Source organism: Grus americana, chromosome 1 (genome assembly GCF_028858705.1).
Source record: "Grus americana isolate bGruAme1 chromosome 1, bGruAme1.mat, whole genome shotgun sequence".
Classification (NCBI taxonomy): Eukaryota; Metazoa; Chordata; class Aves; order Gruiformes; family Gruidae; genus Grus; species Grus americana.
In genome coordinates, this window is record NC_072852.1 from 188,735,868 (window position 1) to 188,759,851 (window position 23,984).

The window sequence follows — 23,984 nt, forward strand, 5'->3', positions numbered from 1 at the left end:
TTCCACTGGGGGAAGTGGGGGGAGCGAGCGAATGGCTGTGTGGTGTTTAGCTGCCTGCTGGGTTAAACCACAACAGGAAGGCAAACAGAAATCAGAGGCTGAGTAATAGAAAGGTTTTCAATTATGACATTCTCAAATGCTGGAAGTGACTGTAAACCCCAGCCTTTGCCTTAATTTTCTGTGCTTTCTCTTGCCCACCTTGAAAGACACTTCTATGAGGAAAAGAGAATGTCTGCCACCTCTACAGCAAATACTACCTCACCTTGAACACATGGAATGCTTCAAACTGGATGTTCGGGCTTTTATCTCGCAGCAAGTTCATCATCAGCTTCAGGTTTTCTGGTTTGCTGATGTATTTTGTCATGATGGCAAAGTTGTGTCGGTCCAGAATCAATTCACCCAGCAGCTATAGACACAATTACAAAAAAACCCAGGGTTTTTTTTCAGTTCACCGCATTATTTTTGAATGCAAAGAAAGCAGCAACATATTTTAATTCTTGTCTAGGAGGTTTCAGTGTCACTACCTTTAAAAAAAGAAGTAGCTAGACTTCTTATCATGCAGTAAGTTAGTTAATGCCCAGTAGTACTCTCTAAATACTACAGAGAGGGATCCCACATATGGGCTGGGTGTAAAAGGAGCTGGTGTGAGCCAGCTAGGACAGAAACAAGTGTACTGCAGCTGTCCCACAAAGACACTTTCATTTCATTGGGATGTTATATTAACACGCCTATCTGGTCCCATCTGCAGGTCATGTCAGACTTGGTGCTGTAGCAGCAAACAGCACCAGACAAACAGAAACTATCACATTACCCTCAAGTTCATTTTAACCTACGCTCTGAACCTAAGTGCAGATTTGAGGTCAGAGGAAAAATGATAGTGCTTGTTCCATAGAAACAGCCTGATGCTTCACCAGAGAGCAAGGAAATAAAAGTCCCGGCGAGCTCTTGTGCATTGTAAGAGCAGCATCCCCGAGTACTCATTTCTTTTTCATTAGAAAGTATGAGGCTGCTCCGTTGCCATACAAGCATCTTGGTATTCTGCATAACGTGGAGTTCAAATTTAGAAGGAAAATGCTGAGAAACCTTACTTTACCTTCAAAGATTGTCTCTTTGTTACATAATTCTCAGAATTAAGGAGTTTTTCATAATCCTCAAAGATCTATAACAAGAAAACACAAATGCATCTGATTCACGTCCATCCTTCCTCCTCCCGGTCCTTCCCACCCCAGAGGAGCAGCAGAGGCCGCAGCAGTGCCACCCTCTAACACTTCACTGCAATGCCAGGCCCACCTCTCATGGTCTTTTTTCTTGGCCGGTTATCACACAGTGAATTAATGCCCAGGAACACTCCTCTTCCAAATACTGCAGAGAGGGATACCACATATGGACTGGATGTAACGGGAGCTGGTGCGAGCCAACTAGGGCAGAAGTAAGCCAGTGCCTGTACAGCCATCTCTTCCAAGAGGGCGAACCTGCTGTCAGGACACACAGGTCCAGCACATAACATCCACCCACTCATATTGTCATCATGACTTGCTTTGTGATTTAACGCAATACCCCAAACCGGTGATGGTGCATGCCATACTGGCGTATGTCAAAAGTTCCTTTTGTGAGGTGCCACCTGCCTTCAGCACCCTCATTTGTTAAAGCTGTTTATCTGCAAGGGTAACTAGGAGTCATAGAATCACAGAATGGTTTGGGTTGGAAGGGACCTCAAAGCCCATCTAGTTCCAACTCCCCCTGCCATGGGCAGGGACACCCTCCACTAGACCAGGTTGCCCAAAGCCTCATCCAACCTGGTCTTGAACACTTCCAGGGAGGGGGCAGCCACAGCTTCTCTGGGCAACCTGTTCCAGTACCTCACTGCTCTAACAGTAAAGAATTTCTTCCTAATATCTAATCTAAATCTATCCTCTTTCAGTTTAAAGCCATTAGCCCTTGTCCTGTCACTACTTGCCCTTGTAAACAGTCCCTCTCCAGCTTTCCTGTAGGCCCAAGCACGTGCTGGCTTTTGTCGTATCGGGCCAAGGGAATCTTGTGGTCAAGAAGACTGAGTGAGAGGGCTCCAGTATGTTCAAACCACCTACCGAATAAGCAAAAACCCCAACACTGCTGTCCAAGAATAATCTAAAAAAATGCTCACTGCCACAATTTATACTTCAAATTTTAAATGTTAAATAAAGGTAGAACAGGGACTGTTCCAATGCCAGTTCTTCAGTACTAAGAGAAAAGATTAGCAGAGACACTAATTTTGCTCTAGTTAAGCTGCATTTGTGACTCAGCAATAATAACCCTGATCTTTATTTAAGCTTCTTGGTAACTCTAGAATGAAAGAAATAGTCTTCGGCCTTTTCACTTTGGCAATGAAATAAAGAATACCTCAGGTACCATGAGAACATAACCTGTAGTCTAATTCCATGATCCTTATCAGTCCACTTTTAGTTGATTGCAATGGAATTTTTCTGACCCACATTTCGTTCAAAACCGAGCCAAAAAATCAAAGTGAAAAATGGCAGTAAACCAAGGGACTAATTGCCTTAGGATGGTAAGAGGAATACTCATGCCTCAGTCCCCCAGTTACGTGCGTGTAATTTCCATCAATGCTAAAACTTCCTCCAGTAACTCTTCTCCTCTCTCCCAAAATATTATAAATATCAGTGCTGGAATATCACAAAATTCTTTAAAAATGTGCATGCTTTTTTCTCGGTCTATTTACATACAAAGTTGACAGCTCCATTCACATATGAGGAGATAAGATGCATGCAGAGAGGAATAAAACTTGCTTTTAAACTGTGAGTTCTCCTGAAACCTTGGCACGTGTTCCCATGTGTGTGCCGAGGGGGTACCTGTATTTCAAATGCCACGTGAGGATTCTGCTTTAGTAAAAGCAATGTTTAGTTTTGCAGTCCTATGTGACTATTTTATGTGGAGCATGAAACCCTCCGCTATTGAAAGCACACTTTTTCCAGCTAACCACAAACTTTTTTTTTTTAAAAAATATTCTATCATTTACACTTACCGCATCATAATTTTGTTCCAGAAATTCTGCTACCAACAATTTGTGTCGCGTTAACAGGTCCTGGGGAAGAACAGAGAAAGGTTACCTGAGAGAGCGTGCTCATTTGACTGTCCCTTGATTCTCAAATGTATTTTAGCATTTTTTACCAGGTCATCTTTTAGAAGGCATTTGCAACATGATTCTATAGACAGAAAGCATATAAAAACAAAACTGCATTGTGTGTTTACCAGGATTTTAAGGAGAACTCAGTTAATGCTAACAGAATCAATATAAAACTATTCTGACACTTTCTTTATATTCCTTTTGTTACGGTCATTGTGCACAGTACTTACAGTAAACTGGGGTGGAGGACAGGAAGAAGGTAAATTAACTCTTTATGGAGGGATCAACTATAGCCCCAAAGCCAAAAGCGATCTACATGCTACCCCACAGCTGGAAGATTATGTTAAGTTTGATCAACTTTTCTTGCTCATCTCCAATGAATACCACAAGGCAGACCCAAATTCAGCCACCGTAATATACTTTTATTTATTTAAAGCCTAAAAGTTAGGCACCAATCTAAGCTAGCCATCCAGGCTCCCTCCACAGCCACTCTCTTCCCAGAAAGGGGTCTCAGGCAGGTGGGATGAATCCCTCCTGCAGTTCTTTTTCTGCCCAGAAAGGGGTCTCAGGCAGATGGGATGAATCCCTCCTGCAGTTCTTTTTCTGCCCAAGGTGGGCTTACTGACACAAGCAGTAGCAGACCTTTTAAACAGCTGGATGGGATGCCTCCCATGCTAAAAGGTCAACTAACTCAAATTTAAATTAAAGCAACCTCTCCCACAGAATGGGAATGCTGGTTTGCAGCGACAGAGATGCAAATATTCAGCTCCAGAAGAAATCAAGTCTCTTTACTGGATGAATAGTTATGAAACAAAGTGGCCAGTTTGAGGCATTTAAGTTTATTTTTTATCTTATTGCCTCCTTTAAAATGTAACACTGATCACCATAAATGCCAGATGAAGTCCATTCAAGTTGATATTTTTTTGGTGAATCAGTTGCTGTCTTTTTCATCACGTTTTCCTTGGTTCCCTGACCCAGTCAGAGACTGAAGCTGATGAGTAGCTGAAGCAGATGCACAGACACATCCTCTACAGCATCACAAATAAAAGAAACCCTTTATATACTAATCCTTTAATTTATTTTTACCATCAGTTGTAAGAGGAAAGCAGAGTGCTATAAAATCCAGTACATGTTTTTAGTACATTCCTTTATTTAGCAGGACTGCAATGATAGCAGTTTAAAAGGCTGAGTGCAACAAACATGATTCACAGGCTCTTATGCAGGGCAGGTACAACATTTTTCAATAGGGGGCACAAATGGAATATAATCCAAAATGAGTTTTTCATAGGAAATCATGAGAGAGCAGGGAGCAGCAGTATTCAACCACCACTCTTTCCAATCACTGCTCGTACCCTCTACAGCCAACTGTATCTCTAAATACAAGCTGCTTTCCTCTGCATTTTCAGCAGCTCTTTTTCCTCTCTGCAGTGCACCTGGCTGAATTTAATTAAGAAGTACATCTCCAGATCATAAAAAATTCCAATACTTCCCTGCTATAAATATCCTCAGACTTTAATGCACATTTAATTAAGCCCTCCTCTGGTGCATAGACTATCCAAGGCTTTCAGCTCTGAACCAGACACCCCGGTGGCAACACTACGAACCCAACACGGGGGAAACAGAACCAAAAACATAAGTTCAGTAATCCAGCCAGCGAGCAATCATAGCACTTATTTTACGGTGTTAGAAATGAAGTAGCTCCATATTTCATGATTCAATCGCTTCCACATCACTTCTTGCTGTTCCAGCTATTCAGAGTAACAGAAAAATAGGAGATGAGGTGAACAGCTGGTTTATTTCCAGAACTGACCAAGTATCAGGCCAGGCAATTTAAAATAAGAGGCAATTTAAAAATTGATTTCTGCCCTATCTCTGAGGATGAACTGCCCTCATACTCCTGTCTTTCCAGTGCACGTGAGGATGTAGAATTCTATTTTTAAATCCTGCTAAAAACACACTTGGTTCACAGGGGACAGAAGTAAGTTTCACAGCTGTAGATCCCTGAACGACATCAATCCCTCTTTTTCTGGGAGGGTCGCAGCAGCCTGTGGTCCTTGCTGCAGCTTGACTGACCCTTGTCCCCATCGTGCCTCCTGGCTGGGGTGAAGACTGCCCATCACCAACCACACACTCCCCATTCATTAGGGGAGTAAAAACTGAGGCTGGGTTTCCAGTATGTGTTGAATAGCTGAGCTGAACTCTATCTAACATCCCTTACAGTTATTCCTAAGGTCTATCTAATCATGTTTCTAATTAGCTTTGAGAGGAAAGAATGAACAACTTGTTTCTATGACAGCAAGGAACTCAATGATAGAAGAAAAAAGGAGTTATGTCTATATTTAGAGAAGTCTTTACCTGAAAAGAATTTTCCTCAGCTTTCTTAAATTATTTTTCAGAAATAAATCTTTCCTGTACATTAAGCTCATACCACATTTTCTCAAAGATTAAACCAGCACCTTGCAGAAAAGATGATGGTCACATACAAACTCCAAGAAATTTGGCAAGTTTCACCCAACTTCAATTAGAGGATTTTAAAAGTGAATTTTAAATTATTCTTTCTATTTACTGGTTGTGGTCGTGATGGGTAGTGGTTCTGTCTCCAGGAGAAGATAGAGAGAGAAAAAGGTTATGCATTTTACAAGAACTGTACATAATACATGATTAATTTGAATTTTAAATGGTTGCATAAAAGACCATGGGTTATCATGATGAAGAACATGAGTGAAATGTAAATCTGTGTTGAATTAAAGATCTTTTGCAGACGTGATCACTGTTGTGAATACTGTTATAGACAGACGAAGGATTAATTATATCCTTTACTGAACAATAAAAAGTCACCCAGTTTAAAGGCAACACAACATTCAGTGATGACTACAAATGGAATGTCATTTTTGACACAACACTATGATGCAGGTTTGAATAATTTACCTTGAATGTAGCAAAGGCATCAGAAGCTATATCAAATGTTGACATTTCCACGTATTTAAAAAAGTCTCTAAACTGTTCCGAAAAAAGTATGATTTTGGCCAAGGGTTCATGCCGGATACACTCTCTCAGCATAATTCCACAGCGTAAGGCAATATTTGGGGATTCATATCTGAAAAATGAAAAGATACAGAAAAGCTCAAAACCTAGCAGAACAAAGAGCCCTGTTCTAGCAACGGGGAACTTTGTAGCGCAGGGAACACGCGTGCCAGAGGGGACACCACGGGCAGGTGGCAGCTCCCAGCCACAGCACTGTACCCAGCTTCAGGACCTCAGCCCAAAGCGAAGGAGCAGACGCACAGATAAGGCTGCCAGCGTTTTCCAGCGCAAACCTCTGCCTTCGCGAGCCAAAACACATCTCAATGTAAATGCGTGTTATCTCTCCTCTCTGCAGAAAGACTGCAGGGAGCACGTAACGTTTCAGAGACCCCTCATCCTTTTGAATTGATGAGAAAGCAAAGCCCATACAATATAACAATCTCCCTTTTCAGATTTAATTCTGAGCTCCTCAGTTTATCCAAGAAAATTATAACACCTCATGACCATCCATCACCTCCCACTCTCCTTCTAGAGAACGTCGCTCGAGAATATTAATGCCTACTAAGGAAGGTAGGAAGAATCTATCCAGGCAGTCTACACGGGATTAAGCTTTCCGTAGCCGTGAACAACTGTTTTGCAGTTTAGGAGGAATTCTGCTCAATTCCTCCTCTGCAGAAGCTATGACTTTGTTCAGGAGACAAGTATTTGTTCCTCAAGTTACAATCCTGTTATGGCACAAGCATTGCGATAGCCAGGGGCCAGCACACTTCTCAACCTTGGAAAGGGAGGGAGAGGGGAGGCTATTCAGATCATCTTCTATTTCTAGAAAGTCTTGATTTCTTTAAAGCTGAAATTCGTCTGAAACAAAACTGTTAGAAACGCAATTTAAAAAAAAAAGAAGGATGAAATCCAACAGTCAGGAAGGACTTGAAATGAACTTCTTCCAGCAATATTCAGTCATGTGAAAGTGATGAAGTCCAAGGGGACAGAAAGCACACTCTGTTTCAATAAGCTGGTTATACTATATCAGAACTGTGTATTATCACCCAGAGCTTATCAGCATCATTTTTCATTTGCGCAATTAATTCCTATCACTAGGCCAAAAAAAAAAAAAAAAAAGAAGAAGAAGAAAAACACAAAATGCCATCTGTGCTGTAAATGAGTGGGCCTTCAAATTTACCACCAGCTTGCAATTTAAAAGAATGGTAGTGTTTTGCGAGCATACCAGAGCTGCATACTTCAACCTGATGTCAACAATAGTTGGCTTAATGAAAAATGAACTACTATTCCAAACAGGCAAATGAAACTTCCCACCCTCAAGGAAATGCAGGCACTCAAGCCCCTATTTGTTTCCTTTTGGGAAACATTTGCAAATGTGAATTTATAAGTGTTTAGACAATGGAGATTCGCTGATGTTTTCCGTTGAGGCGTACCTCTCCTCAACTCCATTAACAGGAATATTAATTTTCAAGCAAAAAGAGGCGGAGTTGCTGCTAGGAGCGCAGCCAGGAAAATATTTAATAGTTGGCTAAGGAATATTTTGGTTGGAATAAAAGCAAATTACATTGTTTCCAGCACAATAACTTTTTAAAACATAAGTATCAACAAAATCATTCTTAGTCAAATGCTCCATTATCTGGGAATGGGCTATGGACCTTTGGCTGTTCACATAAGTGAGGGAAGTTGGGTTTGGCTCCTGGAATATGCCTGGAAGAAGTTTACAGGCTGCCCAGTCATAATTGGCATGTTCTCTGCACCCACACTTACATGCAAAGCCACCAGGCAGGAGTGATAGAGATGTGTTTCAAAATCACTTCCAATGGGCAATTAGTGCTCTATGCCAACATACTCCCACAGCAGAAGAGAATATTGAGGAGTTCGCTGTTTGGATGAACTTACAACCTAAAGAAATCTCCACATACTGACTACTGGGGGCAAGCAGAGAAGGAAATAATGGACTTGAACTATTTCATAATTCTTATTGTGGAAGCTGAAAGAGGCAAGACTGAGAGCAAAGGAAAGCACAAAGGAAATCCTACTTGTGTGGCTAGTGCAGCAGACAGTACAAGGTAAGGAGCATAGGCAGGAGATTAGGAAGGCATCGAGCCTGGGAGACACAAGGTCTTGACAAACAGCTATATTCTGATCGGATTTTACACTAACTTCTATAGCTTGAGTTTATCCTTGGATGAGGAGTTTATCCTTGGATAAACTCAAGGTGAATTCTGCAACTTTAGCCAATATACCATTAAAGCTTTAACTGCACTGTGATATGAAGAGATCATCACAAAACAAATTGGGGCAGTGACTGAGTACATTAGATCGCCTGTGGCATGATATATATTCACAAAGGAGCTTATAAACTTGTCACTTGTGAGAAACAATGCAAGTGCCACAAACTTCAAGTCCTCTACGGTCATGGTACTAGAGGGAAAATTTTGTAAATTACAAAGGACCAAAGGTATTTCTGGGCTAATGCAATATGCTGAAAAAATTTGGCCGAAATATATACGGTACTCTATATACACCAAACATTGTATTCATCTGAAATCCTACCCATACACAAAGCCTCATACACACAGAAAATAAGATACTATTAAAGCAAGTCCTCATGCAGCAGGAAGGTCAATTAACCTACAAAAAAAAAGTAAAAAACAAAAAAAAAAGTAGTGAGCTCTGTGCTGTTATGTTTTTCTGAAGCTGAGAAGCTGGAAGGAAGTAGCCAACAAGTAAAACGAAGCCTAAAAGGTAAGAACAGTTATCTCAAGCTGGCAGTGCCGCTGGAGTATTAGGCAGGAAACACTGGGCGGGAGCGCTGATTCAGGATCCTTCCCACTCACCAGAGCTCACATTATGCAACAAAAAAGCAACCTTTTGTTGATGCTTTTGGGAACTGACTGTCAGGGGGCAGAGGAAATTTTGCATCCAATACAAGTAAAACAACGACAAGCCTTCACAATAGTCCCGGGCTGTCTCTTTTATAGTCATGGTTAAATATTTTTCTTTTTTTTTTCTCTCCAAATAATGTCATATAACAAACAGTGAATGGCACAAGCCAGCCAAATCTATTTTCCTTTGCATTAAGTGGATTTTGATGCCATATATTTAATTTAACCTCATCCTCAAGTGACGTTTTCAAGTGGTGGTGTCTAACATGAAGCGCATGTTTCCCAGTCTCATAGTCACAAGCACCGCACGCTGCCCACTCACAGCAAACCGCGATGTCGGGGTCCTACCCTTGCTTTAGGCACATATTTTAAGTACTTTTTTTAGCAAGCCCTGGCAGCAGAACATTGGCAGGTAAAACAGAATTGCGTTTGACATCATTACACTGTCCTGCAGCAACCGTTCAGATACCGTCAGGGCTGGATAGGACTGTCTTCTGGGCTACTCCTGATGAATCCAACAGCACTTTCTAACCAGAAACTCCAGAAACGGCAATTCTGATACAGTGCAGTGCTGTGGAGAGATAGCCAAGAAATCAAGAACAAGGAGCCAGAGGCCCAAACTAACAAAGTCATGCTGCTGCACCCAGCAATAGTCTCCAAAAAGCACCTAAGTGATGCCATTTAATTCCATCGACAGGCTCAGGTCACCTACAGTAAAATGTCTGTCAGCAGTATATATGCATAACATAAAATCTTTAATATCATCTTAATATTCTTGGTTGTTACAGATGCCAAAGAATATCTGGGACATGATCCAAAAATATTTTTTAGCTTTAAATAAAGCCCAGGCATATGGTAGTAATACATGTGCAACGTGCGAAAACAAAGTGAGTGAAAAATCAAAAAAGCAAGACAGAGAAAAGGGAAGAAAATGATTGTATCTATACATGAAATTGAAAATTGTTGTACTTAATGACAACTGAGAGAATTATCATCACTGTCCTGAAACGACTAGTTTGAGGTTTGTAGAAATGGTGGTTTTTAACACACAAATGGAACCAAAATCCATTTAGCTAGCTTACTAGTTTCTTTTCTGAGAAAGCTGGCATTTAGTAACACAAAACAAATCAAGAGTTTTGAAATGAAAGCTAAATCACAACAAATCACTATACTTGTAAGAGCAAGAAGTAGCTAAGCCCAACCACCTGCCCGGGCTCCCCACCACCCTGCCTGCAAGGAAGGCAGCGGGTCCAGACCTCCTCCTGTTGTAGCAACCAAGAGCTTTGCCACCACGTTCAACCACAAGCTCACAGTTCTCGAAATCCCTGGTACTGACTAGTTCTCTCGGTTACTTTTTTCCCTTGCTCAGCTGTGCTGGAATGTGGCCAGCTTTGAAGGAAATAACTATTTTGGAGGACTCCTGTGCCTATCTGTCTCCTGGCTTGGGTCTGCTCCTGGGAGAGGGGGAAGGCTGAAGGGAATTTTACCCTTGGGACTGCAGCCTTGTCATACACAAACCTCAGATGGTGCTTAAGTATCTTCCTAATTCTGGCTGTGGAGCAAACGGTTAAAAAGCAAATCTTAAGCTTCAAGAGCAAGAAAGACATTTTTAAAAAATCATTATCTTAAGAAACATTAGTTTAAAGGGCTTATGTCATGTTTTTGAATGACTGTTGCTAGTGTGACCATACAACTAATATGAGAGTCCACATTGTTTCATACTGATCAGCTAATAAATGCATTTATTTCTACATCAGTTCTTTAATCCCAATCACATATATGCTCCTTTCCTTAGGAAAAAATTTAAAAAAAAAAAAAAATTAGTTTTGACCTCTTTGGTTTAGAAAACCATGGAAAACTGAGCAGAAAACAGTCAACTTCAAGGGTGGGAAAAGCAAAGGTTCTCGCTGAGTGGAAGGTGCTTTTGGCCAAAAGTGAAGGGGATAGAAACCTCAAGAGTTTTAGGCCAACACTTGCGCACTCCTGAATGCAACTAAGGCTGATGTCCTGTCCACATGGCAGTCTGCCCCCCCTCCTTGGCCAGCTTACCTTGGGAACCACCAGGTCACAGCTGAACACTGACTCTCTCAAAGGTTAAAAGATTAATAAAAAAAAAAATTAATACTGAAAGTTGTGGAGTTCATTACTGAATTAATTTAAAGCTGAAGTTCACATGTGGCTACAAGTGCTGGAGAAGTCTGTCCCACAGACACAACTATTATTTTTATGCATTTTTCCTTCTCACTGTTCTACCACATGGTCATCCAGCATTTAACTCCATTTCTTTATTTACAGACACCATAAGTCATTCCTTCAATGTAAAAAGGTCTAAATGAAACTCAGCAGTCATCAACAATGCTACCCAAGAATTGAAGTACACATCACATGGGGGCAAGTCAAAAACAATCAGCATGTAATTATTCCAGCATGAAGTTTGGTGAAGATATAGCAGCCAAAGAAAATACTCCAGTCATTAAAAAGTATACAGTTAAGTAGAAAGGAAGTCAATATGAAAGAAACAAAATAAGAAATCTCGAACAAAACCTGAAAATCTTTTTTTTTTTTTAACCTAAAAGTGAGAAAGTAGATCAACTGCAATGCCAGCATGTTTCAGGCAATGCTCTTTAATGAAAATCAAATTAAAGCACCCACCCTTTTAGAAGCATGAATAGGATATGTGGATGGGCACTAATGTATTCCACAGTAGGGCTGCGTGTGCCAATTTGTCTTCTCAAGATGTTGTTAAATATCTGGGAAACGTCCTTTTTGCCCTGTTAAAGAAGCAAAATATATCTTCAACTGGAAAAACATGAACAAATGACCATTTACTATAATCTCTATTCAAAGCAGAAATTAAATTGAAAACAAAAGTCAGTCTTTTTTTTTGGGCTCTCCACAGTCCCACCACTTCATACTTGCTGTTTCTTCAACAACGAAAGAAGGCTTTCTCCATCGGGTGGCTCCCCACTCCCATTTACACCTCTCTCTTTCTAAAGGAAGATGTGCATCCCCCTTATTCTGTCAAGCAAGTCCCTAGGTATCTTAAATTGCAACATTAAAGTACCAAAAAACCAAGCCAGTACCCTGAGCGAAATGCGTTTTTGCAGCGTGTACTATTGCGCTCTCAGCCTCCCAGTTGAAGTTGTCAAGCTAATACCAAGTACCAAGGCCTCACAGCTTAGACTTACAAAGCTAATGCTTTTCATTATTCAAATACAATCAACGCCAAGTGTGATTTTTAAAAATCAGGGTCAAATTTAAAACTGCACCCATTATTTCACCATGAAAAATGAAATAATTGCTACTGACAGAAAGGCTACATCACATACATGTCTGCTTCAGACACAGCTAAGATCCTTCATTGTATCCTAATTTTCTCTTAAATACACACATCTGCACAATCACGTTTTGTCTTTGAATGCTTCCCCGTGCAAACAGCTTTTCAGAAGGCCCTTCCAAAGTATGTTCTATTCAGCCACAGAGTTTGCCAATACTTCTTGTATTAGAAGTCCTCTTCCTCCCCTGGGTACAGGAGACAAATTGATTTCTGAAATTAATGGAGGAGCGACAGTGCTGCACTAATGACCAGTCACCAAGCCACTGAGTCAACAGTGGGTCACTATGCACAGGGCAAGCTAAAGCAAAAGGTTACGTATAATCTGTACATGCTCATTGATCTGTCTCGAGAGGACAAACATTCCTTGGCGGAGAATTTATTGAACATTTGAAGCCAAGGAGCAGATAGTTTCACACAGAGGGAAATTCCCTGGTTTCACCTCTACAAATAAATCACTGCTGAGAAACACAAAATATTCTGCTTTCCTACTCATTCTAACCCAGCTGGCTTGGAGACTCGGGAACTTGGGGAATTAAATAGGAGAATCAAATCAGAGCAGGCCAGTCCATCTGCCTTTGTCTGCAACACTTTTGACCCTTGGACTCTCTCTTAATTAGGCCAATTCTTTATAAAGTCATCCCATTCTCCTCTGTCTTTACAACACCTGTAATGTATGTCTGGAATCCTGTGATCCCCAGCGGCTTCAGCAGTTACTCCAAGACAAAAACAATCCAGACAGAGAAGAGCTGTTGAAAGGGTGAGGTGAAAATGGCCAAAAATTAAGCGATCCTCTCTGCTATGCCAAATTTTACGAGTTACTTAATATTAGGTGCGCTGCAGCATTATATCCAATAGCAGAGAGGAAATATATATATGTGCAATTATATCCAATTTTCTAGAGACCAGCAATGGTGAAAGCCAAAGAAGTTGGTCTCTCTGGCTTCTCCTCAGGGAATGGAGGCAGATAGCAGGGAACCAAGGCAGAGTTCCCTCACCACCAGACATCTATAAAAATTGTAAGAATATTTTTGCAACACTTCTCACTTGGATCTGCGATTCATTTTTGCCTTATAATGAAATACATATGGCCACTGAAGCACAAGATAAGGCAGCACAGAGAGAAAGCGGCTAGACAAGAACAAAAAAGCTGAAAGGATGCCCTTATATAAATAACAAATTGCATGATACCCATACAATAATTTAGTTCCTATTTCAAGACAAAGTAAGGGAAAGTTTCTAACGTCATTGGTCCTGGGCTTGTAGCTAGTTACTGCCTCTTTGAGTGTCTTTACCATTTGTGAACCTTCAGGCTTACACACACTTAGTAACATCATTTATTTTGATTAACTTTTCCTCTATGTGCACTGTCTTCAGTTCTTCAAAGTTCAACAATAAATTTCAGATTTTAAATTTCCAAAAATCCAGTCTGATCTTGATTCTGGGCTCCTGCCCAAACCCAACTTCAGTGCTTCATAACAATATCATCACCAAAATTATATCTTGTTTCTCGAGTGGCAGAGAGTTTTCTATAGATGTGTGATGGACATATGCAAGGACATGACAGTCTCCCCTACACACATGCCCGCCCCCAGCCAAACGTGCCGTAAGTGTACTTGAGTTTCTGCTTCTGCCTTTTTCTTGATGCAGGCATTAGCTCTAGTCTCATTCTTCTAAACAGCCATCAAGTTTCATGAAGTCTTTGAAAACACATCTTCAAAAGTTAAGTACAGTTGTGCAAAATTGGGATCAAAGTGGGCAGCAGGGTTGGTGAGGAGGAGACAGGGAGTCAGGACAAAACAAAGTAACCTACATAAGCATTATTCCCTTCATAAATCAGATTTTCAAGTAATTTATGATTTTGCTTTCTACCATTACACACGGATCAAAAAATTAATTTGCATGTCAAAGTGGTGAAATTGCTTGTTCAAAGAAACCTAAATGCCATCTGTGGACACCAATATAACAAAATAGAAGCAAAAAAGCAGATGAACTAAGAAAGTCAATGGGAATATGAAGACAACACAGCACATGCTGTTACTATCCTCTTGTTCAATGAAATTTCCTTTCTACTGTCTTCCTAAAAAGAGTATACATAATAGTTTTGCTAAATGATTTAAAAGGTTTTATCATGGAAAAATCTATTTTGAAAAAAAAAAAAATTAGAATTATTTGTAATAACAGTAATTCAGCAACAGATTTGATATTTCATTCAGTGCTTGCATTTGAAGACTGCGTTCTATATGTCCAGTCAGAATTTTTTGTCTGACAAAAGCAAAACAGACTGTCAGGCAACTAAAATAATGCAGTAGTTTCCCTTCTGTGGTGTATTTGCTAACAGTATCTTTTCCTCCTTTCTTTTCTTTTTTCTTAAAAACAAATAAATTACTGGATTCTTAGGTGTTTGTGTTGTTGTTTGGGTTTTTTTGTAAAGACATTTAACAGTAACCAGGGGTGGCAGGGAAAAGACAAATGAAAGGATCTGAAGAAATTCTAGCATTAAAAAAAAAATCTCCTGAACTTAAGACCTGAGGAAGAGTGAGAAAACTCCACTAACATTTTCAAAAATTAATACCAAATAAATAAATCAGTCCCTTGAATCCTGGCTTAACTGGGGGTGGGGGGAAGAAGGGGAAAAAGAAAACATATATCTCCCATCATTCCTCCCTTTCATTCATTTACAAAATGGAAAGAAAAGTAAAGTAACAACAAATGACTTCAGTATCTTGAAAAATCTTCCACAAGAGAGTAGCTCCCACAAAAGGTGGCTCTGAGAGCATCAGCCGATCTCTCCAGGGAACTGATTTTTAAATACAGCGGTTGCCCTGCCCTACCCATTGGGTACTGCCCCTGCTTCAGACCGCAGCGGCAGAGGTTTGGTTCCTGGGAGCTGGGGATTTCCCACTGCTCGGAGATGCTCAAACACTTGTGATGATTCACCAGCGCCCAGGAGCCATAGAAATCTCAGGACTCATAACAGCAATCCCTGGAGACCGCTATCCCGGCTGACCGCAGACCACAGGAATACTATAATGACCTGACAGTGATGAAGTTTATTCCCAGTTCCTGCCAGTCAAAGGTCAATTAAAATGTTTTATATTTATCCTGAATTACTCCAATCTTTTCTACCATAACTCTTCCTCTCCTTAGTTATAAGTTCAGTTGTCTTAATAGTTGTCTACTAAGTTCTTGGCTTTAACAACAAAACTGGCAAGGAGTTCCATGGAATATATAATTATTTTTATATATACTTCCCCTCCCCCCCCATATTAATCTTTCTGCTGGCCGAAAAAGTTATATTCCTTTCTTCTTTTAATCCAAAGAACTAAGTGGGGGTGACCCAATTTACCTTGCCACCAGCTGTCAGTTTTTAACACCTTTTTCAACTCCTTTCCCCTCAAATAAACCATCCCAAATTTTTTTCAGTCTTTTTCACAGGAGATTTTCCCATGCTTCCAGTTATTTTTATTCCATGTCCCTGGACCCCTTCTAAATCAGACACACACAGAGACAGTGGCTGACTCTAGTTGTACTATCCCAAAGTAAGAGATTAATCATTGCAGCTTACAAGGTCGGTCATAGACAGCATTCTCAGCATCTCATTTCCTATCTTGTTTGGATATACATGGCAATATTTCTTTCTTGGTTTTAAGAAAATCAAGAGATTTAAATCCAATGCATTGCATTTACTTCCAGTATATGAGCACATCTATCAGGACACTGACCAACCTACAGCAGCTACCTTCTTCAGCATGCAAAAACCAGTTTTGAACACAATAAAATTATTTAAACTTCAGAAAAATACAACTATACTCATTGACCGCACTGAGACCAAGATGAAAAGGTTTATGGATGCTGACCTACCTCAAAATCTATCAGCTGCAGGTTGGCAATAAGCGTCACTAGAAGGCCACTGTTGTATAGCTCTTGTGCCAACTGAGCCACAATTTCTGTAGGTGGCTCCTTGTCTGTGGTCCCACACAGAATTTCCTTCATTGCTTGCAGTGATTTTGACACTTCCTCCGATGCCTGTTCGCCAGCAGATAAGGGTTTTGTTTAAAAAAAAAAAAAGAAAAGAAAGAGTGTTTTATTTAAGAAAAACAATTCAAAACAAAAGCTTCTAACCATACTGACAATGATCATTATCTGTTCTAAAATGGTTTAATAATTTTCTGTAATCACTGAGGCTGGGACATCCACACTGGATCCTGCAGGTCCTACATAAGCACACAGATATATTCAATTTAAACCCAGCATGCCATCACTTACAGACCATGGGCATAAAATAGGGGCAGGAGTGCAATTACCAAGCAGAATCAGCAAGACCCTTCACAGATCTGGAGACAGACGCTGCCCCACAGAAGCAGCAGCACTTTCACCATTGCTCCCCCGGTCTTCCCCAGTGGGGTCCATCGACACACGTGGGGCGAGAGGTACCAGGTGGAGGTACCAAACCAGCCGGCTTCTCCCACCAGCGGGATGGTTGCTGTGCTGCTTCCCCATCAACTGCTTGCTGATGGACTGTCCCAGCTCCTCTACTGGTAACCCAAATAAATCCTTGTACCCCTGCCAGCTTTGCATTGACACCACCTATTTCTCCTCATGATGTGCAGTTTGAGCATCTTCCGCAAGAGATTTGCCTACTGAGTGCACAGGCACTTCAGTCTCAGGTTGGGAAATTAATTAAATTAAACAATTTGCTTTAGTAAAGCTCCACAGCTGCCACCAAGCAAACTAAAATAAGCCTTTCATCTTTTGCTCCCACCCAGTGTATACTGATTCCATACAATGTTTCAGGTACCTAATGTAGAGGACAAAACAGGAATTCCCTTAAAAATATCTTGACCAGAAAGCTGACAACAGGAAAATGAAAGAGAAATGCGTATAAACAGGTAATAGCTTGGCGTTCGTGGCAGTCAGCAGGTTTAAATCAGATGTGAATGATAACATCCCACTTCCCAAGGGAAACAACTGCTGGCCACAGCGCAGCAGCTCTGGCTCACCCTCTCCTCCCAGGTTTGCTCCACTTCGTATAAATACTCTGTGGAGCAAAGGCTTTATTTTTTCCATGTGTGTGTGTGTGCTTTAAATCCCACCTGCTTTAGCCATAGGGCTGTGGAGGCGGTGGCTCTTTCTGGGTCGGGGTATATTTAATACATGCATGACCCGCAGCAAGGCTGGTTGGATTTTTTGGCAGGCAGTGGGAAGGAAGTAAGGGAGACGTTTGAAAACAAAGCTGAGAATGACAGGAAAGTGCCAGGCAAGATGGTTAAAGATGCTGAAGATTGGACAGCATTTCATATCTATATTGCAAAAACATTTTTTTGAAATGAGTGTTTCATTGGCTTAGCATGGGGAAAAAAAATAATAAAGGCACACGCAAAAAAATCCAAGAGACATTTGTAAAAGCTAACTGGACATTAATGGATGTTCAAAGCCAGATCAATACTTTCAATACATCTCTCACATAAACTGAAAGGAAAAATGTCATGCTTTCAAATACCACCCCATCAATCTGCATAAAACCCCACAGTGCTCCAGAGAGGCCATCTCTCAACTGCTGCTGATCTCCCAACACTTTAATACTGATTTAAATCACAGATTTTATTCCCGTTACTGAATAAAAATCCTAGAAAAAGCCTAGAAATCCTAAAGAAAACCCCAAACAAACAAAGAATAAAAAGCCACTTTCACATTCATCTACCTGGAAGCTTCAAGCCTTGATTTTGCACAGCATAAAGAAGTGTTCCCCCCAATCTGTACCTACTCTCAGTTTTCTGCTAGTTGAGCTAGGTCAACATGAGGGGCATGTAAATGAATATGACTATGTGATAACTTCAACCACAGCAGAATTCTTGTTGCTCCTTACCGTCGCTCAGCAAAAGAGCCTATTTTTACCTCAAACGTTAGTGGTATGTCACTAGAGATATCCCACAGAGTACAGATGGGATTAACAACAGGGGTGCTATATTGGAAACTAAAGCTCTAAATCTTTATAAGAATTGCGCAAGTATTTTCATATCAAAGGAAAAACTCATACATTTTTGGCTTTTTACCCATTCTTCTGGGCAGGGTGTGAATATCTCTGGCATTCTGTGGTTAAAAAAAACCCAACCTTTCCTTTCAAGTATAAGTAGTCCTTTCTGATATGTGGAAAAATATCTGCAAGACACAGCTTTAGGTTTAATTCTCAAAAAGCAGGCCAAAAACTAAAGTGCTGCAAGAGAAAAAGAAACTACAGAACACTGCAGTGTTGATGGGCACAACTGGGCACCACAGCTGTATTTCTCTAATCATCTGCCATCCCATCCGCTCATCTTCTCGGCTTTTCTACATGCAATTTACATTTTGTGTTTAACTTCCTCCCTGTTCAGATCCTCTGGATAGTCTGTGGTTTGACATTCAACCTGCCGCCAAGAGCTATTCCCGGTCAAATCTAAGGACCGCTCTTCTGTGCCTATCCCTGATAATCTAGCTGGAGGAAAAAGATGATACCGAACACAGATTCTTAAATTAACTGCCACTTCTAGCCTCCACTTTGACATTTCCACTTAATCTTACAACATTTGTAGAATAATACCATAAGAATATAAGCACTGTTTCTGGGATGGAAACTTGCTCAAGACTCAGAGAGGAGAAAAAAAAAAAAAAAGACATTCCAAGATCCAAAGACCCAGTATCTGTCCAAAATAAACAACGAAGCAAATACATTCACCCAAATACATGGAAAATACAAGATGACAGAAACATAGCTGCAGAACAGCTTGTCAGAAGAATCCAGACTGGTCTTGACCCCCTTTAGGAAAAAGAACCACAGCACCCTTCCCCCCAGCAGTGCCACAAACAGAATTTCAGTGACAAAAAAAGAGAGATTTGATAGAAACTCCAAATCCTATTATGGCTTCCATACTACTATTTATTCTCCACCAGTGGCAACAGCAACAATAGCAAAGTGCTGCAACTCTCACTTCAGCAGAAGTCATAGAGCAAAAGAAAAGGTTTCATGAAATATCTAAGCACTTTAAGCCATTTGTCTTGTTCTTGCAATTAAGCACAATCTTCTTTCCAGAAGATTTTCCTTCTATGCTCTAGCTATGAGTCCTTTACATCGTGACTGAATTAATGCCATTATATTTAGAGAAGCCAGTGTGAGCAGGGGGGGAAAAAGAGGGAGAGGAGGTAACTGAACACAGAATCCTAAACAGAACAGCTTATATATATTGCATACAAATGTCAAAAGTGGGATACGCTGAACTTTTTGGACAATTAAAGTTGCAGACGGGGACAACAAAGCAGAAGATGAAATGCGAGCTGATTCCCAGCACACTCATCGACTTAACGCTTGTGTTGCTGTCACTGCACAGACGTCAGGATCTTGGCCTCCTAAAGAAACTTTTTTTCTAGTCTACGGGCTACAGTTCACAACGTCCAAACTTGGGAGGATCCTGTTCCACCAGAGAACACTAAAATTCAGGGTGGGTACATGGGTAAGTCACAAATGAGTTACAAGGTTGATTTGCAATAGCTGTGTAAAGGGAGTGAAGGAGACCACAACCCGTACCGACATGTGCAGTGAAGGCAGTTTTTTCAGTGATGGCCATTTCTTCTCTACTTTTGCCCAATACAAGACTAGCAAGTTATTGCCAACAGGAAATAACTCTTTATCCACAGAGCATAGTTTATAGTGACCGGCAACCCACAAGAGGTTTATGGGTCCATTTTGAAATACAACATTTTGTGTAAATGTTGAAGTCTAACAATTCTTGGGTTACTTTGCTATCTCTACTGAACTAGATGACATACAATAGCCTTGGAGCTTGAGAAGTGACAGCATAGATAAGCTTATAAAACTTCTCTAAGTTAAATTATAAATGTGCTCAATCACTCCTGCTTACAAAGTTGGGAGTTTGTCAGCATTAATGTATCTCTCCAAACCTACCAACAGCTTCAACGAGAGATGAAAACTTTATGAATGAAGATACTTGATCTCAAGCTTGTTTTCCTCATAGATCAAAGTCTTGTCATTGTTGACTTAATGGGATCATGACACAAAGAAAGGAACTTATGAAGACATTATTCCCTGAAATTCTATATTAAAAAAAAAAAAAATCTTCTCTGAAAGACCTCAAGACTCTCTTCTCCACAACATAACGCACATGTAAAGACCAGCTGACTTTGTTGCAAAGATCCAGTCTTTATTAAAGAAAGGGTAACACTACTATGCCTATACTGAAATATTTCCGTATTCCAGTGTTAATCTTCCTTTCCCACAGTGCTAATATTGGGTTCTTCAGTTTAACTTGCTTTGCCAGGTCGAGAAGACAATTTCTGAGTTTTATCTATTATTTTTTTGACTGATCTCTACAGGAGGGCCAAAGAACATGACAGTGGTCTTAGGGCAGTAATTTAGCCTTATTAAGGAATGCTGCAAAACAGTTACATTTTTCTCTGTATTCCACAACTATACAAGACAGTTCAATTAGGAGTTTCTTGGGGTTTTTTTTCATTAAGGGATTACAAATAAATCCTCCAAGTCTTAAAATTTTTCTGTTCTTCTAAAATCTTCCAGAGAGATTTTAAAGAGTAGCATGGTAGGCTAAAACAAAGGTCTTACGCAGGTTGTTTACGCAGAAAACTGAATTTTTATTTCCATAATTACATGAGTTGGGACTTTCCATACTCAAAGGCTAAGCTGTTTCATCTCCAACCCTGCTTGTGCATGATATAGCAAACTAAACAAAGCAGATCTTCTGCTTCAGAAATCAAAACTTTATAAAGGCAGTTTTTGAAAAATCCCTATTAGCACACCACAGAGATACTTTACCAAGATTCCCCAACTTGAGCAATTTAAATTTCTACCTATTCCAACTGGCTTAACAAAAGTTACCTCTACTTACAAGCCTTGCCCTTCCCCTCTCCTTAGCTACTTACAGCAATTGCACATTTATCTTAAAAGTGTCAATATTAAGTGCTCATGATCCAGACCTATTATGCTTGCCAGAGAGACAGAGAGATGGATCTCCTGTTATGCAATGTAGGTTCATTGCACCTTTTTACTCCTCTCCAAGGAAGATTACAAAAACCATAAGGGGAAAAGTATCAAGCCTTGAATAATCAACAACCCAAGCTCCTACACCTGAACTGCAGCTTTTCAAAGCTTTCAGTGGGTTGTCTCTATTTTACCTCTGTTTCACCAACAGGTTAGAGGTTTCACATGTATGTACATATGGTACAGGTCGGAAGGGCTTATTCTTACATTTATTCATCCAGGAACTTAATATGACACTTATGACCAACCACAATAGTGAAGAAAAAATGGATTGCATGAACTTTTCCACCTTTCCAAATGCAGATACCAAATATACATAAGAAAAATACAGGATGCCTGGCACCTGCATAGCAATCAGGAAATCCTCAATTGTTCATAAGAATATGGCGAATAGGATTGTACAGCTTCTGTTTGTGTGCCTAGTGTATATCCAGGGCAAAAATATCTTTCTAAACTGTTGCTATCTTGCACAGCAGCAGACAGTAACACACACAGATGCCTGCCAGCATGATGTTAAATACTCCAATGTGTGATTCAGTAAACTGCCAGTACTCAATGCTATACATTACAACCAAGACCATAAGGCTCCTTGGTTTGGCTTTGTCTTGTTTTAGCTTACAGTCCTGCTTATAAGTATTTGCACAGTGCGATAGAAACCATTTTTTCTCCTAAAAGAATAGTGCCAACACAACTCACTCTACATGCAACTGTAAGGACTCCCAAGAAGAGCCATTAGCAGAATCTGAATCCAGCATCTATGTAGTTTCAGGATCATCCCAACAACTGACTTATTCTTGGTACAATTTTATGCTAAATGTATGTATAGGAACAAATTGTGGACATTTTGGATCAGGAGGCATGAACTCTGTCATTTCATAAAATATTATGGCCTAGTACTCAAGGAAGCTGGCAAAGACAATTTGGCCAAGCAGGCGCAACAGGGAAACGCCTTTTAAAAGGCCACACGATTAAATGGAAGAGACAGGTTTGCCCCACCTGAACATAAATTCCTTTCTCACTGTTAATCCTGCACTTGAGACAGAGCTAAAGGTCGTAAGGTCCGTAAAAATGAAAAAAAAAAAAAAAAAAAAAAAAAAGAAACCAGAAGAGGCAGGTTTTAAACTCTTGGCACCAGCACCTGATAGTATCTGGAATTTCTCCCATCTCTAGAGCAGTATCAGGCCTTAGCAGAATGGGGAAGCTGAAACATGAAACACTCCACAAAAGCCCAGGACATGCAGAGCTAGAATGAAGGGGTGCCAAGCCCTTCTTATCTCATTCCCTCAGTTTCAGTGTGCAGTAATGAAGTCAAAAACAATTTTGCAACTGACTTTGGCAGCTGCAGAATCGCATCCGTGGGTATTCGTGTTCACAGTAGTCACGCAACCGTTCTTCCGTGCAAATGCACATCACGTCCTCTGCATGCACCTCATCTCACACACCAGTCCCCAGCCGCTTTATCAGCGCAGGAGCAAGGTGAACAGGAGCTGATAAGGGCTTTATTGTTGCTATGTAAAAAAGCAGGATTTATTGATATAAATATTTGTTCTGGAAATCTTAAAGTCTTTTAACTGTAGCTTTATTTAAAGACTGCTCTCCTGACCCTTCTGAACAGTACCAAATTTGTTACAGTACATGGAGACAAAACAGAGGACAGATTACAGTGACCTACCCGAACAAGCAGTCTCGTTAGATCTATTTAAGTGAAAGGGGAAGAAGCTAGACACTTCACGTTATTTTACAACTAGTTTTACTATATTTCTGAACACTGACTAAGGGCATTGCATCCTGTGGTTCTGCCTGCAAGAAAACACTCAGCACGGCGCCCTGAACCAGTTCTAACTCACTTGGGTTCAGCTTCCACGACAAACCCAAGTCTCAGACCAGCCATACCAGAAACTGCAAATCTTTCAACCCATCTAGGCCAAGCACAAAGACTGGCCAAGTTTCAACCGACCCCAGATCCGTTTGCTATTCTAAATTAAAAGCCTGTGATGCTTTGAAGGCTTTTATTGCAGAACAGGTTCAGAAAACGTTACCAAACCTGTAGGCACTGCAGATGGCACTGACTCACGGGTACCACACCCAAAGGTGCTTGGTTAGCGGCGAGAGGGTGATGTGTTCAAGGACATCCTTCAGTGATGTACTGGATGCCACCTGCATGGCTTTGTGCTGACCAGGCTCGGTGGCTCAACACAAGACTTTGAGGTGGTCAAGGAGGAGGTCACCCCCCGCTTTTTTTGTGAGATAGGTCAGGTATTTTTTCTATTAATGTTCTTTTACAACATCCATCAACAAAAGACATGCCAGCATATCAATAATAAATGAAGCAGTATGGCCGGCATGTCACATGCTGGCCATTCTTCCTCAGGTTCAACAGATCTGTCCACTTTGATATCAGGGTTTCTCCCCTCTTCCTCCATATTTACATATATCCTCTGAACACTACACGAGTTCGTGCCAGAAAGAAGGAAGAGAGTCTGAGCTCCAAAGGCTTAATTTCCTAGATATTTAAATATTTCCCTGCTTTTCTAGTTAATTCCAGAATGAGTATTTCTCATTAAATCC

At 40.5% G+C, this 23,984-nt stretch overlaps 1 protein-coding gene across 1 annotated transcript in view; it reads right to left on the minus strand.

The window, feature by feature from the left end:
* Positions 1-23,984, minus strand: part of CAB39L (calcium binding protein 39 like) — a 46,685-nt gene that overhangs the window by 9,620 nt on the left and 13,081 nt on the right. The window contains exons 4-9 of the mRNA XM_054830279.1: positions 16,232-16,396; positions 11,686-11,804; positions 6,050-6,218; positions 3,020-3,079; positions 1,094-1,159; positions 263-406 (exon numbers count right to left, since the gene is read on the minus strand). Of these exons, the coding sequence (XP_054686254.1) occupies positions 263-406; positions 1,094-1,159; positions 3,020-3,079; positions 6,050-6,218; positions 11,686-11,804; positions 16,232-16,396 (723 nt within the window). The remainder of the gene's footprint in view (positions 1-262; positions 407-1,093; positions 1,160-3,019; positions 3,080-6,049; positions 6,219-11,685; positions 11,805-16,231; positions 16,397-23,984) is intronic.